The sequence below is a fragment of the Drosophila biarmipes genome, chromosome X (genome assembly GCF_025231255.1).
Source record: "Drosophila biarmipes strain raj3 chromosome X, RU_DBia_V1.1, whole genome shotgun sequence".
In the NCBI taxonomy this organism is placed as follows: domain Eukaryota; kingdom Metazoa; phylum Arthropoda; class Insecta; order Diptera; family Drosophilidae; genus Drosophila; species Drosophila biarmipes.
The window spans coordinates 24,112,557-24,129,781 of NC_066611.1; the positions used below are offsets into that span (position 1 = coordinate 24,112,557).

Sequence of the window (17,225 nt, forward strand, 5' to 3'; positions counted from 1 at the left end):
GTGCAAGGCAGTGTTGGGTGGGCAGTGTTGGTAAAGTTTAGGAACTCAAAAGTATTGAAAACGGGATCAAACACTTTGGGGTTTCAAAAGTATTGGGAAATGAATTTAGAGACTTTCACATTATTAAGTGCATTTGCAGCAGTTCCTTACTGGTTTACAAAACGTCTTTTTAATTTATCAGGCAGTGTAGGGTCAGCAGTGTTGGTAAAGGTTGGTAAAGGAATCCCGAAAACATTGAAATGGAATTTGAAGACATTAGAGGTTTCTGTGTAGAGTTTAGGTAGTTTTATTTAAGTATATTCTGCTCTTTCTGCTCCTCAGTAAAATGTGGGAACCTCCGCGTTTGGTGTAGCAGTAGTAAAATAATACAAAAATATTTAATAATCGAGTACTTGGCGAGTTTTGTCCAGCAAAAGCTGGCAGCTCAGATGGCAAAGAAGAATAGGCGAAAGAGACGGAGGGAAAGTGCTTTGTAGGCGAAAGAGTGAAACGTCGAGTGCGGGGAGGTGGGCGGAGGGTGGGTGATGAAGGACGAAGGGCGGTGGGCGGTGGACGATGGGCGTGCGACAGTTACGACAAATGCACGTGTTATTTGCGAGCCGAAGGAAACAGCAGAGGAACAACAAAACGAAAATAAAACATGAGCGGACTGCAAAGCTTGGAGGTCGAAAATTGAATGCTCTACCAGGGTCCATAAAATCAATATCTAAATAAATGAATATCTAAGTAAAATATACATTTTTTTGTATTTATTTAATATTTAGGATAGGTTCAAATGAATGGGATAGTTTTGAATGCATTATAGCTAAGGGAACGGTAAGAGTATCTCCATCATAGGTCCGTTCTATTGCGAGGCCGTGTTTCTATTAATTATTAGGGCAATTCATGGCTTGTGTTTGAATTTTTAAAGACGTTTGGGGAAAGAGAAGGGGGAACGCGGGAGAGAGAGACAGAAAGAGAGGCAGAGAGACAGAGCCAGCGCGCGCAATTTTTGAGCATCCGAGCTTTTTCGGCCTGCTCTCTGTTTTTGTGGTGAGTTTTGGCCTAAACGCACGTGTCCCAGTTCAAAAAGCCGCCCGCCTCTCTTTCTTTTTTGAGTCCTTCCCCCTCTCTTTCCCGCTGTCCTTCGCCGCCCCCATCTCTTTCGCACTCCTCCCAGACGTATTCTTTTCTGCGGTTGCAAATTGGCCCGGCATGTTTCTTCATTCTCCATGTGGGAGTGTAGTCGCCGAGTGTGTGTGGGAATCTGTGTGTCTGTTTTGCTGTGTGTGTTGGCTCCCGTGTGTGAGTGCTCTGCAGTGCCGCAGTGTGTGTGTGCTACTAGAGACGGATGGAAGTGCGTGTTTTTTACGGGATTGCCTTTTCGGCTTATGCTCCGGGGCCTACAAGGCCTTCCCCCTGCTGAAATGGGCGAAATGGGTAACTGCAAGAGTGTACAACTCTCTGCTCTTCTATATGCTGCACACACGTGCACATATCGCTGACTCACAAATACCCTGTAAGCACTCGCCTTTAAAGTTCCTCGGCACAGCGCACAGACTCCGGGGAGTTGCCCTCCTAAGTAGGCAATATAAATTCACTTTGAGTGCAGCCCAAATCGTGACCTGAATTGTACATGGGAGTTCTATACTCTATAAGGCCCGAAGCCAAATAATAATCTAGGGACCAACACACAGGAACTGTTTTTAACAAACTTATGTACCATAGTACAAACTTGTATTATAGAGTTGTAAAAAATACCATGTGCTGCATAAGTTGCTATTATAAAAGCTTGTGCGTTGGTTACTCCTAAATTATTATTTAGCTCTTAGGCCTTACGAAATGAAGACTTCCTATGCATATCTTAGGTCTCGATTTTAGTTTAGTCTTAGAAAATTACACCAAACAACTGAAAACATTTTTAAGTACCACAAATGCTGAAAAACCAGTACTCGCCACAATAGCTCGAAAATGTAGAACGAATATAACTCATAGACAGTACATTATTTATGAAGCGCCCCTTTTCATTGATCAGAATCTGGCGCTAATGCATTGGCCTGAGAACCGGGCTGGAACGAGTCCAAATACTGCACAAATGGCGCCGGGATAATAATGAATAATGGATAAGTGCAAAGAAGTCGTTTGCCAAAGGCCATAATGAACACCACGAGCGACGTACATATATGCATATTGGAGTGGCGCTACAGGAGCATTAAAGACTATTACTTGGCACTTTTCAGGCAAACTTAATCCGCCGCAGCCCGTGGCAATTAAAAGGCACTTACTTGCGGCAATTGATTGCAAGGTGGACCTCGCCTGTGCACATAAATATAGGATGGGGCCGTGGGAAATGCCTCAATTTCGATCCGATTGCCGGAACTGTGGACTGCAGACTGCAGGCTGTGCCAAATCAAACACAATAAAGCCCCGGTATCGGGGCACAAACATTTGGAAATGCACCTGTGTGCCGTGTGCCGGGCGCATACGTGGCTGGTCGATTAATGACTTGGCCTTCATGAAAAATTAACCATTTAAATTTGAGGCCAGCGCAGGAGCATGTTATTTGCTAATTTTTCCATCAAGTTGGAGGTTCTAAAAATGCTTGCATAATGACTACGAGGGGCAACATTGCCAAAAATGAATAAAACGATCTGTCAGTAGGTTGCTAATTTACTTAATGTTACTAAGACTTTACAATATATAAGAATACTAATAGGAAGACACTACTTTTTTATAGAGGTGTTTTAATTAAACCTCAAAAGAACTTATATTTCAATAAACGATAAGCATGTTATGCATCTAGCACACTGCACATGGGCGCCATCTGTCGAATGCAACTTGCGCTGACCGCTGGACAGCATGGCGTATACTTGATTTTCCACGGTTTTTACACGCCTCCTACGCGCATTCTACATGCAACTTTCAAAGCATACTTCTCAGGGCTTAGTGCCCTTCGCGGAATTGCTTCAAACTTTGGCAAAAACTTTATCGAATGCATTTGTTTTATTTAATTGTATGAGTCACACAAGCTGTGCCAAGAAAATCTGTTCTTCGATGGCACATAAGCTGAGAAAAGCGGCTCTGCAAGCTTTTGCAGGGAGAAAGTAGGAGGAGAGTCGGGCAAAGGTTGCCTGATTTAACGCCGCGGAACGCAGTTTAAACGGTGCAGGCCCAAGGAAAATGCAAACAAGCCCAGTTTGTATGTTTACAGACTTTTTGCCGCGCCGTTAAATAACAAGCGGCACTCGGAAGCTAAATTGAATTCATTTAACTTACGGTTTTTACCTACCCGCCTTTAAGGACATTAACACTCTCAGCCAGAACGAATTGAGATCGGCGAGGCAGTAAAAAACAAACGCGCGAGCTCACAGATACATATAATAAATAAATCTACCGTTTATTGATGAATGGAGGATGTAAAATGGGAACCAGGGCCATGATTTTACATTTTAGAGCTCATAAAATCAGCCCACAAAATGGTTTATTTTAACAGAGTGACACTCCTATCTTTTTTACTGTCATTCCCGGCAACCAATTCAATCAGTGAACCGTAAAAAGGGGATTACGATTGACAAGAACGTTTTCCGACGCCGTTTTTAAGTTTGAATTTGGTAAAACGTGGGAAATTATTTTTTGACCAGTTTTCCCATTTTCTTCCAGGAGTTGTATCATCGTTTCTTTTTTTGGATTTCAATGCCAAGCGATTTTTCCCCAAAAACAGGGGCTAGCATTTTACGGACGGAAAATTCGTTTTTTCACTCGTTTTTCACTCGTAATTTAGTCCAATCAAAACGCACAACAAAAAGATCAACCGTTTTGAGCAGCTATCAACCAAGGCTATCGATCCCCGTCACTTTTTGGGTAATTTATTTTTTGACCAAATTCGGCGTTTTTTGACAGGGGTTGTACCATCATTTTTTTCGAAAATATTTTCAAAAATTTTGTTTTTCAGATTTAAGTGTCAATCGATTCGGAATTTAATTACGAGCTCAACGAGGTATCTCATCCCTCATTCTGACGTCATTCCTCAAATTGTCGACCAAAAAACTGATATTTTTGCCCAAAAATAGGGAGTAGCTTTTTTGGACGAAAAATACGTTTTTTCGCTCGTTTTTCAGTCGTAATTTAGTCAAATCAAAACGCACAACAAAAAGATCAACCGTTTTGAGCAGCTATCAACCAGGGCCACCCATTTTTGCAGTTACGAGGGCGTTGTGACAGGACTCTGGTATAAGTGTATGAATACTTTGGGCGAAATACTCACATGATGCGGTGGTAGGCATCGAGCTGGCTGTGCGCACAGGTCACGGACTGCTCGGACTCGGTGGAATCATCGCGCAGCGTGGCAACGCCGAGCGGCAGAATCGGGATGATCGCAGCTGTGGCAGCTGCGGCCGTTGCCGGCGGCCCCGCCAATGTCGTCGTTTGTCCCGCTCCCGGTGTGCCGCTCCCAGGTACCGCCGCTGCCGCTGTCGACGCTCTGCCCGGGCCGACTGCGCTGCCAGGGAAGGTCTGCTGGGTGGACGATGATGATGTCGTACTATCGAGCTCCTGTGCCAAGTGATTTCCCAAAGAGAGTTCATTTAGTAATAGTTAAGCATTGAAAAGGTGGACAAAAGCCGGTTTGAAAGATACTTTAATCAAGTAAAAAATGCCAATGGAAAGTGTATTCACCAAACGTTCTCAATAACTTTACTGCAACTTGTTCTTTAGGACTTTGAAGTCACTTTGTATGCCACTTTAGATGTATAAAAGTATGCAACAAAATATTTAAAACTTAGGAGAACAATACATTTATCTAAAAAGACGACTTTCCTTTTTTAGTTGCATACTTTTGGGTCACATTTAAAGGTGATTTCGATAGCACCCCTAATGTGTTCCAAAAAATCCTAAAATATCAACAGTAGGTGGATAAATTATAGTTTTATTTTTAAAAAGTAGTTAAATTAAAAAATAAATAGTGACATCATGCCACTCGACCGACTTTTTGTCCACCTTTCGAAAAAACGAAAATGTGCCGCTGGCAGGTGCAGATGGGTTGGATGGAGGGGCATGATGGGTGGTGGGTGGATGGCGGCATTGCTAGATGGTTTGTGATGGAAAACCTTGATCTCGCCGGCTTCCGGCTGCGAGAATCGCTTCCGCTCGTAGAGTATCTCCCGCTCGATGGAGCGGCTCCGGAAGGCGGGGGGCAGCGATCGATCGGGGGGCGGCGTCTGCAACTTGGGGGTCACAGGTGTGTTGCTGCTGCCGCTGCCCGCTGACTGTTGCTGCTGCTGCTGTTGCAGGTGCTGCTGCTGCAGGTGCAGGTGCTGTCGCTGCTGCTGCGGATGAGGATGCGCTTGGTGGGCGGCAGCGGCGGCTGCGGCGGCGGCGGACGAGGTGGGCGGGCTCTTCTCGCTGGACTGCTGGTGTAGCTGCTGGTCGCGGTGCTGCTGCTGCTGCTCGCGCTGGTGCTGCTGCTGCTGGTGCTGCTGCTCGCGGTGCTGCTGCAGTTGCTGCTGCTGCTGGCGCTGCTGCTGCTGCTCGTCCCGCTTCTGCTGGCGGCGTATCTCAAAGTCCAGCAGACGGGCCTCGCGTTGCTCCTTGTCGCGCTGTTTGCATGCAATTGTCGCAAAGTGCATTCTTACTATCAGGTTTAAGGGTTATCGCATGGCCATCGTTACTATTGCTGCTGCATTTTCAATTACTGCTGCATTTTGATCGGTTTTCTATTTCTTATCTTTCTTTTCTATTTTCGCATAATTTTTTATATCTCTTTGCGGAATTAGTATCTTTTAGACTGTCAATGGAGTTGCCCGCGCGGTAGACACACATACACACACGCACACACCGAATTGGCCGCGACAGAAAGAGATAGGGAGAGGGCAGACAGAGAGAGGCACACACACCCACACACTCACCTTGTAGTTGATGGCGTCCTGCTCTTCCTTTTTGGCCTCGCGCTCGTTTCGCTGTCGATCGCGCTGCTTCTCTTCGTCGGTCTGCGAGTTCTTGCTGTCTGTATGATCACAAAAATTGATAAAAATCATCACAAAATATAGAAGTTAAAAGAACAATATATACAAAAAAAATATATAACATAATTAAAGGAAGTCCATCGAAGAACCCAGGAAAACAGAAAACAAGTCACCACATTTAAAGATTGGTAAGGCAAAGAGTAAGACGAAGGAAAATGATGAAAAACAAATTATGAAAATAATGAAAATGTACAACAAAAAAACAAGAAAACAAAAGACAAAATTTTAAAAATATTAAAAAAATATATTGAATGTAGGGCGTAATTTAAACAATAAGTATACAGACAGTAGCCAATTTAAAATGAAATCCCATTGAAAACCCAAAGAAAACAGAACACAGACGACCAAAAATCCATTTAAAAAATAACAAGGCAAGGAAACAGGTAAGGCGGAAGAAAACCATAAGTACCGAGGAAAAGAACCATTTGAAAAATACGTTGGGAAGAAAAGAAAGAGAGAGAGAGACGGGGAAGAGAGAGAGGGCATGTTGAAACAGTTTCAATCGATTCTCATTATGGTACTTCAATTGCAATTATCATACTGTCAGCGTCTACTCAAGCTCAAGCATGCACGGTAGAAAACGCGAAATGGTTTGAAAAAACAACTTGCAGCATGCACATCTACAGCTCGCACGCACACACACCCACATATGTGTTTGCATATACAATTCAAGGCCACGCCCCCTACTTACGCTGCTCCCCGTCTCGCCCACCACGCACTGCCATCAAGTAGCGACTCAGCCGGGGCGGTGTCATGCTAATTCGCACCTTTCGCAGGTGAGGAGCCCACACACACACGGATTCGGAATCGAGGGATTCAACAGCCGTCAGTTGTGGTCGAAGAACCGAGCGACACTGACACTGAAAGCCCAAGTGCGGCCCACTAAAAACATAAAACTAACCCAAAACACCGAACCCAAAACGCTAAACACACTCAACGTTGACCGCGTCCCAATTAGTGTCATCTTCTCGGGCGGATTAAAGCTCAGCTGCGTGCATATTCGCGGCAACCAGACAGATATGCATTTGGCGGCAGTGTGACCAGGTCGCGGGCGGGCTTCCACAAGTGCTGGGCACACTAGTTGCTTTCAAGTTCTATTCTAGTCTATTCCACTGTCCCAGCTTGTGTTGCGCGTTAATTTGGGCACAGATTAAATAGCCAACCCGTTTCTTAAATTTTACTCTTCGGGGTCCTATTTATTTTACATATTTATCTAGCTAGTTGCGTGTTTATATTTATTCTGTGAACATTCCCACTTTGAAGAGCGGTCTCTACTCGACTAACAACAGTCAACATTTGGTTTGCTGCCAGTCGTTTTGCCATTCTCGCTCATTTATGTTTCCCATGAATATTTGAGCTTTGAGCTTTGGCCTTGGCTTCAACCGATTGAGGGCCCCATCGTTGCGCTTCGGAGCCGCTTGCCAACCCACCACGAGAGCAGAAGAGTTCACCAAGTTCAGTGTGTGCGTCACAGGGGCGGTGGGCAAACATTTTGTTGAGCCGCACTGTGGTGTGGTGGGTAGGGATTGATCACAGAAAAATAGTAGTTTCGTATGCATACGGATTTGGGAGCACTACATTCTGAGGTTATTTATTTTAAGGGTTATTATTTTATCGTTTTTTAAAACATGCACTTTGTAGTGTGACCAAATGCCACTGATGCTTGCAATAGAGCGCTGGTCACATTTTTGACTTATTACATATTTTTCTAATCGAACTCCTACCATTGTTTGAGGTATGACACGCAAATCGTTTTCAAACAATAATAGTTGAAATAAGTATTTATCCAAAAAAGACTTCCAACCAAATTGGGTTGGCTACATTTCTGTGACAGCCCAGCTACCAGGTACCCAAATCGTTGCTACTTGTTCTAGTTATCTTACATTCTTGTTATGTGTTTTTACCTTTTCTATAGCTTTAAGCATGCGTCCTGTCAACCAGCTGCAATTATCTCGTTCTACGCTTTTGGATGACTACAAAGTGGTCCCGAGTGCTGCACAGTGGATGCCACAAGTTTGCACCTGCCCCACCTTTGACCCCGTTTCATTCATAAACAACTTTGTACACACGCACACAATTGCATCAGGGTCGTCGTTGTGTTATAACCATCATCATCGTTTCTTAATCATCATCAACAAGGCGCTACAAAAAATGCGAAAAACAAAAACCAACCGAAAAATGAATACAACTAAGGGGAAACAAGGAACGTGGAACGAAACGAACTACAAGTAACGAAACAACCAACGGAACGGAACGGCGGAATAAAGAAACTCGCTATGTGGGGGGTTCCATTTCTTGTTTTTTGGTCTGGGGGGGTTTCTAATGGGGATTTGGTTTATTTGGTTCAACGGAATAGTTGATATTCCATCTAGCCAACACTACGAGACCAGAGAGAGACAAAGACAGAGATAGAGAGAGACGGAGAGAGGCGGAGTGTGTGGGACAGTGAGAAAGAAATTCTTCCTTACCTCAAAGTGTTTTTTCTGATGTTGTACTTGTGGTGATGATGTTGTTCTTTTTGTGTCGCTTTTGATTTTGATTATATTTTAGTAACGATTCTTGTCGAATTTTTAATGGGTTTTCACGCGATCGCGACGCGAACCGGAACGATTGGAATAGAATTACCGTTAGAAGTACCGTTAGGTGAGTGCGGTGTGTCTGAGTGTGTCTTTTGAGAGAGAGATAGACATATAGGCAGATAGAGAGAGAGAGAAGAGACTGAGAGGGAGAGAGACAATCTCCGTTTTTTTCAGTTAGGTTCGATTCTGTATTTGCTTAGTTTTTCATCTCTTGAGTTTTTATTTCGTATTTGTTAGGCTCGATTCCTTAGTTTAATTGTTCCTTTTTATTTGTGTGTTGAACATAGAAGACAATTCAATCAAAGAAGAGCAAAGAAAAGAAGGACAAAAACAAATCTTCAATTATTTCGTACTTAAATCGGAACTAAATCTTAAGTTTACTTTTTTTCTTGGGGAGAGCCAGCAAATGGACAAGTCGCTGGTTAAATTGTAATCCTTTAATAAATATATAAAAAATGCATTGGCCAGCCCCAACCAAGTTTGTGTTTATATGGACACCAACGAATTCGCGCAATCAAGGAAAATGAAGAGAAAACCAAGACAAATCTGGGACTGTAATCCTCTAATCTGATCCTTGAAGCCGGATTACCTCTCTCTTTGGCTCTGGCTTTCTGGTTTTCTTGACTACAGAGTTACGCTATACTATACATTATTAACAATGGTATGTGGCAAAGTATACGTTATACCTAGGTCATGGCAACAACGAAAGGATGTGGAAATCATCGACTATATATAAGAGAGATACTTTATGTGGCTTTCACAACTAGGAGGAGTCACTTAACAAACGTACCACATACAGACATATACATACGTACAGACAAGATACATATATGTGTTAAATACAGATAGATATACAGAGAGAGAGAGGACTCACAGGATGGCCTAGTCATACAAAAAGAAGTGGAACCAAAGAACAAACGATAATCGCACTCCCTATGGACTATACGAGTACACGGGCTATTTCATGATCACTTTCGGTTATATCGATCAATCAGATTACATAGACATCGAGGGACGAACAACACAAACGAAGGGGGATCGGTTTTATGTTTTTCTTTTTTGTTTTCTTGGGGGCTGGGGGTATTACGAATAGTAATTGTGGAGGGTCCAGGGTGCTGCCACGCATGCGCAAACCGAAACACTCACTTGAGGAACCGCCGCCAGCGCCCGGTGGCGGGTAGGAGAACCAAAATTGATGGGCCAGTTTGGAGTGGGGCCCGACCAAGGGGCTGCCTGCAAGATGTATGTGGTTAGTTCTATATGATATAGGGCCCGGGGCGCGGAGGATCAAATGGAGGTTGCCGTTTCAATAGAATAGAACAAATATATCTGGCGTTTGGTATCTGAACCATTTCTCCATATATATCTAAGACCTTAGGGGACTTTATAATCACTCCTCGGAGTTCAAAGATGGTTCCCCAAAAAATTACTCATACGACATGTAACCTTTTAAGATTTTTTGCTTTTATACGGATTCTGGATGGGTTAATAAGTTCTTTAAATATATTTTCATATACTTGTTGCAAACGAACTGAATACTCTATCTTGCAAAACAACTATGTTATATACTGATATCCCCTTCAATGTCTGGTAACCCTTAGCCTCTCCTAGGACAGAGCATTTATGGGCAGACTTCTACTGAAAAGACCGCACCCCTTTGATCCACCGTGTCCCAGTCCTTCGTGGATTACTCACCGATGAACAAGTCCTGTTGCTTGCGCCTGTGGGAGGACCTCAGTGGTTTTTCAGTGGGCCAGTCTACTGCTTTCTAGTCTCCGACCAGGCACGTGCGATAGGTGAAGGGGCTAGATCCGACTGGGGATGGTTCCTGTTTTGTACACTAGGCTCGGCCAGATGGCAGTTAGTCAGATGGCCAGATAGCCAGAAGGAGAGGCGCCGAGGGCGAGTCAGTGGTTCATTGCGGCGACTGGGGAATTGCTAGGCAACACGGCGCTGGTCACCCTCTGGGCCAATGGTAAGCTAATGGGAGCCAAAAATGGAAAGGGAAACAAACAAATTAGAGTCGTACGCAAATTGGGCCATCAACTTACTGACTTATCGTCAACCATGCAACCATGTGGCAAGTAATCAACTCGTCCTGCACATCACTAGCAGTCTCTGATCCACACACACAGCATGCAGTCGAAAAAATGCAGGCAACCGAAACGTTTTTCTACTGTACAATTTATAAGTCAGCAATTTTTAAATACAACGGGAGTCCTAAAACTATTAAAATAAAATATTAATATGACTGTAATACTGGAAAAATTAAGGCACATTTTTTTCTAAACATATCTTCCATCTTCAAACTGGTATAATAAAACCTCTATAAATCTCCGATTTTAAGAGAAGTAGGGAGTGCAAAAATTGTAAGAATATAGTTTTTAAGAGCTTCTCATAGCTGCAGGTCACATCTACAGATCACCAAAGATTATCATAAAAAATATATATGCATTGAAAATTCTATCGAGCGACAAAGCTTTAGGCCATGCAAAAACTAAAATAGATTTTATTTAAGCAAAATCATATAGACTTAGTACACACGCAAAGACAATTTAAAATAATATATATTAGGCCCCGAAGCTGACCCAAGCAACTACTCAACTTTTCTTCGAGTGTAAAGACTAGGCATTAGCAACCGCAAAATGCCGAATGGCTGTGGCAAGCAAATCTGGTTAACCATGGCAAATCAAATCGAATGGCATTACATCAGCGAGAGCCACTCGAGGGTTAAGTGGCTGGATGGGTTAATGGGGATGGGTGGGGGCAGAAGAGCAGCTTTTGTGCCATCTGTATAGGCTTTGGCACCAGCATGTGAAAATGGGTCAAAAACGTGACTCTTCAGCGATAAGAAGGCGGTGGGTGGTGCAGGGCGTGGGAAAAGTGGGAAAGCGGAAAAGGCGGCTTGAAATGGGCGTTGAACACCGCTCATGGGGGCGGAGACGGGGCGGGCTAACCCTTCCAACATAAATAATTTGGTACCAAAGGACACTGCTTTCATTTGCGCTATTTATGTTACCAAACAAAGGCAAGCAAATATTTGCTGTTCTATTTTTGAAATCATTTTAATAATTAATAATGGGTTAACAAATTTGACAAGGACATAAATATCACTAGGCATAGTTCTTAGTTTTGATGAAATTTTCCTTTCTCTGTTGACTTGGCTTTCGCTTTTGCTTTATTTTTTATTCAATTTGTTTTGTTTATTGGGCAAGCTGTATGTTGTCACATCAACAAAAAAGTATCTTTCACTGTCAGACTTAATCTTCTTAAATCTTTGCAACATTTGGAAACTTCAAGAAGTTAAGATTCAACTTGGTAACCATACTTTTTAATAAGTAAACAAAAAAACACTTTCCGATAGCTTTTATGTATTCTTTTCATCAAGGTTATTGAAAGAATTAAAAATCAGTGAAGAAAATTTATTTTTTATGCCTTGCTTTAGGCATTTCTCGCCTTAATTGAATGGATTTTCTTAAGCATGTGAGGTTGCTCCACATATTTGGGTCACTTTATCAGCTCAAGCTTCCCCTGCCATCAGCTCTTCAACCTTGCCATTTCAGCATCCTGCTCGCATAAACTTTTCTAATGCCTTTATTTTGTATATTATGATTTTAATTACGCCTTGTTTTGTTTTTAATTGAATTAATTTGGTAAGAGTGCTTCTGTGTTAGCTAGTACAACAACCATTATGAAATTTTATTTCTTGCCACCCACACCTACAGCTACACCAACACACTCGCACACACAAGTACACTCAGAAAAAAAGAACAACAAAAACAACAAGAACTCGGCCTAGGGCAAAACCAAAAACACACCCATAAAAGAGCGAGAGGCGGAGAGAGATAGAGAGAGGCAGGAGCTTTGTTTTCTTTTTTGGGGCAGGGGAGGGGTCCTGTTGCAGGCCGTAGGGAGAAACAACCGTTAATTAATGCTATTGAGAATTTTCAGGCACTTTAGTTCTCTTCTTTTTTCCGCACAAAAACAAGTAGCACAAATACACTGGCAAAAAAAGCAGAGAGAGTGAGGCGGAGCGGGAGTGAGCGAGAGAGGCAGAAATTCGCAATTTGGCACACTGCGATTTACCGTTGTACCACACACTGCTTGGTCTCAACTTCCTGTTTCCTGTGCCGAAATCAGGACACGTTACTAATGCGTAAAACGCTGGCAAACAAAAACACCACAAAAAACGTAGGTGGCAGTGGGAGAGTGGGTGAACGGGAAGAGGAACTAGATAAACAACAAGAGAGCCAGGTGGAAGGAAGTGCAGGAAAAGCGTGAAAAACGAACTGGGACTCAACTCGACGGAGGCTCTGCGACTGCGACTGTGGCTGCTGCTTGCGAGTTTGCGACTGCTGCGGCGGCTGCTGCTGCGACTCTGCTGCTGCGACTCTGCTGCTGCGACTCTGCTGTTGCGACCGCTGCTGCTGTTGCGTCGGTTCCGAATGCGTGCGAAGATGCCGAAAGGCCGCAGAGCGGGCGGCGAGGGGGAGGCTGCCGCGGCGGTGCAGGCGGAGCAGAGCGGCCACATGATTGAAAAGCTAACGGGAAGCGTTGCAGGACCTCTGCGGAGAGCGCATGCCGCCGAAGGAGAGAGCGGGAGCGAAAGCGTGCACCGCGGGAGCGAGCTTTCGCAGGCAGTGCTGACCAGGATGTGGCCGTTTTTAGCTTGAAAACAGATGTCCTTTTATAAATGAATATTAAATAAATACTCCTCCTCCTCCTCAAGGAAACAACTAAAATATATGCCTACCTTCGTAGTAAATATTTCTAAGTTTTTGTTATTTTTCCTCTCGATTTTTTGTGTCTTTAGCACTCCTCTTAATTGTGCAAATTCTATTGCATCAGATATTTGGATTTTATTGAGTGATTTGGAACAGCTACTGAACTTAAGCGTCAGCAGCAGAGATTAGCAACCTTTTCATTGCCTGCATCTGGGCGCATCAGGCATTCAAATGGAGGAACTTGCCTGACGAAATTGATGCATTCATTCTTCCCAAACACCAGGCAAACAGAAATCTTAGCAAGTGGCAGCTGGTAGCTATAGCTTACCTAAAGAACCGTTGTACTCCAATATGCCCCTTTTCTCTTCCCCACCCCCATTGACCAATAGGAAGCGTTCTCCATGGGAAAGAACCGTTGGTTGGGGACAAAGTGCAGACAAGAGATGCGCCACCAAGGCGGCTTCACGAGCTTGTCACGAGAAAGGAACGAGCTTGTCACGACAAGTTCGACAAAGTATTTAACTCCTATGTATTATCTTAGGCCGTGACAAAGGGAAGCAATCACTAGAGCATCTCTAATAAGCTTAGAATAAACTAATCAGCTGATCGTTTCGACACCTGCTAAACGTTTATGTTCGCCTGGTGTCTGAAATTAAGAATCGAAAAATTTACCTCAACAAATCGAAGGGCTTCGCAACATTTTTTCAGTCGAAATGCTTGGTGTTTCAGTCTCAGACACCAGGCGAACAGAAAACACAGCAAGTGGCAGCTGGTAGCCATAAGCTAACTCAAACAGCTGTTTTTTTCAAGATGGCGGCCCCTTCCATATTTCTCCTCTCCCCCAGGACCAATAGCAAGCGATCTCCATGGGAAAGAAACGTTGCTTAAGAGCAAAGCGCAGACGAGAGATGCGCAAGCATGTCGGTGTCACCATTTCGTCACGACCTTGTCGCAGTCTAGTCACGATAGGCACGGCTTTAAAATAAAACCCCATGCATTTGCTTGGGCCGTGACAAAGGGAAGCAATCACTAGAGCATCTCTAATATGCTTAGAATAAACTGATCAGCTGATCGTTTCGACACCTGCTAAACGTTTATGTTCGCCTGGTGTCTGAAATTAAGAATTAAGAAGTTTACCTCAACAAATCGAAGGGCTTCGCAACAATTTTTCAACCGAACTGCTTGGTGTAGGAGTCTGAGACACCAGGCGAACAGAAAACACAGCAAGTGGCAGCTGGTAGCCATAAGCTAACTCAAACAGCTGTTTTTTTCAAGATGGCGGCCCCTTCCATATTTCTCCTCTCCCCCAGGACCAATAGCAAGCGATCTCCATGGGAAAGAACCGTTGGTTGAGAACAAAGCGCAGACGAGAGATGCGCAAGCATGTCGGTGTCACCATTTCGTCACGACCTTGTCGCAGTCTAGTCATGATAGGCACGGCTTTAAAATAAAACCCCATGCATTTGCTTGGGCCGTGACAAAGGGAAGCAATCACTAGAGCATCTCTAATATGCTTAGAATAAACTGATCAGCTGATCGTTTCGACACCTGCTAAACGCTTATGTTCGCCTGGTGTCTGAAATTAAGAATCGAAAAATTTACCTCAACAAATCGAAGGCTTCGCAACAATTTTTCAACCGAATTGCTTGGTGCAAGAGTCTGAGACACCAGGCGAACAGAAAACACAGCAAGTGGCAGCTGGTAGCCATAAGCTAACTCAAACAGCTGTTTTTTTCAAGATGGCGGCCCCTTCCATATTTCTCCTCTCCCCCAGGACCAATAGCAAGCGATCTCCATGGGAAAGAAACGTTGCTTAAGAGCAAAGCGCAGACGAGAGATGCGCAAGCATGTCGGTGTCACCATTTCGTCACGACCTTGTCGCAGTCTAGTCACGATAGGCACGGCTTTAAAATAAAACCCCATGCATTTGCTTGGGCCGTGACAAAGGGAAGCAATCACTAGAGCATCTCTAATATGCTTAGAATAAACTGATCAGCTGATCGTTTCGACACCTGCTAAACGTTTATGTTCGCCTGGTGTCTGAAATTAAGAATCGAAAAATTTACCTCAACAAATCGAAGGGCTTCGCAACATTTTTTCAGTCGAATTGCTTGGTGCAAGAGTCTGAGACACCAGGCGAACAGAAAACACAGCAAGTGGCAGCTGGTAGCCATAAGCTAACTCAAACAGCTGTTTTTTTCAAGATGGCGGCCCCTTCCATATTTCTCCTCTCCCCCAGGACCAATAGCAAGCGATCTCCATGGGAAAGAGCCGTTGGTTGAGAACAAAGCGCAGACGAGAGATGCGCATGCATGGTGGTTTCACGATTTCGTCACGAGCTTGTCGCAGTCTAGTCATGATAGGCACGGCTTTAAAATAAAACCCCATGCATTTGCTTGGGCCGTGACAAAGGGAAGCAATCACTAGAGCATCTCTAATATGCTTAGAATAAACTGATCAGCTGATCGTTTCGACACCTGCTAAACGTTTATGTTCGCCTGGTGTCTGAAATTAAGAATCGAAAAATTTACCTCAACAAATCGAAGGCTTCGCAACAATTTTTCAACCGAATTGCTTGGTGCAAGAGTCTGAGACACCAGGCGAACAGAAAACACAGCAAGTGGCAGCTGGTAGCCGTAAGCTAACTCAAACAGCTGTTTTTTTCAAGATGGCGGCCCCTTCCATATTTCTCCTCTCCCCCAGGACCAATAGCAAGCGATCTCCATGGGAAAGAACCGTTGGTTGAGAACAAAACGCAAACGAGAGATGCGCAAGCATGGCGGTTTCACGATTTCGTCACAATCTAGTCACGATAATCACGACTTAAAAATGAAGTCCTCTGTATTTGCATGGGCCGTGACAAGGGGAAGCATTCACGGGAGCATCTCTGGTGGGCTTGGTGGAAGGGGTCAGCTGATCGCTTATACACCTGTTAAACGTTTATGTTCGCCTGGTGTCTTGCTAATATTTCCCAGCTGTTGTTGCTTGGGCACGGGACTTATGTTGCAAATGGATAAGCGATTCGATGTACTTTACTCCTACTGAAATAATATAAGAGATACAGCCTACTTTCAGGCGATTGTTTGTAGATACCTAGCGTACGATTTGTGTTTGCAAGTAAAGGTACACAGTACCCTTGACCCATTTAAAACAAAATAATAAAACAAATTCCCGCAATAATAGTACGACAACACTGAATGCCGTTAAACGAATTATTTAAACAGAAAGCTCTCGGAAGCTCTTACATTCAAAAGCTGAGTGGATGTCGAGAAATATAGTTACATGATCGCTTAAGCAGAGAACGTTTAAGCAAAACCATATTAAATGTGCAAGAAATATAAAACAACAATTTAAAAAAGTATGGCGTGTCTTTTTTATTTGCGATTAAAACCTTAAAAACGTTTTTAAATTAGGGACTTAAACATTTTTTTATCCTCCTAGAAATGCCTATACGAAGTATTTCGTAGATACAGGGGTATTTTACCTTCTGCTTCGATTCTAATCTTCGTATATTTGCCAATGTTCTTTTCACTTTTATCTGCTCTTCATATCTCCTCATTTGTGTGGGTTATTTTAGGGGGCACGTTGGCTAGACTCGAAGATAGCCTCAGATAATGGCGTATCGCGGAGATAAGCCCGAAACCTTGGCCATAAACTGCTATGTGAGGAAACGCCGAACTTGGTGTCATTCAAAACCCCATTTCACCCTTCAGCGAATGGGGCGAATATCACGAACGACTCGGTGTCAGTGCTGAGTTTTTTCGCACACGCACTCGCCGCCGCACGCGATAAGGTTAAATATAGTGCGCACATGTGCGCTCGTCCTTATATAAATAAGTGGCCACAGGCAGGGAAAAGTAGCAACTTCATCTCACTCATGATTCTGGTACGCAGTACACCCTATAAAAATAAGTAATATATAG

General features: G+C 43.7%; 1 protein-coding gene across 1 annotated transcript; it reads right to left on the minus strand.

Moving 5' to 3' along the window:
• Window positions 1-4,913: 4,913 nt before the first annotated feature.
• Window positions 4,914-7,334, minus strand: LOC108027489 (alpha-protein kinase 1-like). Its single transcript, XM_017098933.3, has 3 exons — window positions 6,691-7,334; window positions 5,883-5,980; window positions 4,914-5,573 (listed from the first exon to the last, which is right to left on the minus strand). The coding sequence occupies exons 1-3, from the start codon at window positions 6,752-6,754 to the stop codon at window positions 4,926-4,928; spliced, it is 810 nt and encodes a 269-aa protein (XP_016954422.2). The 5' UTR covers window positions 6,755-7,334; the 3' UTR covers window positions 4,914-4,925.
• Window positions 7,335-17,225: the final 9,891 nt, after the last annotated feature.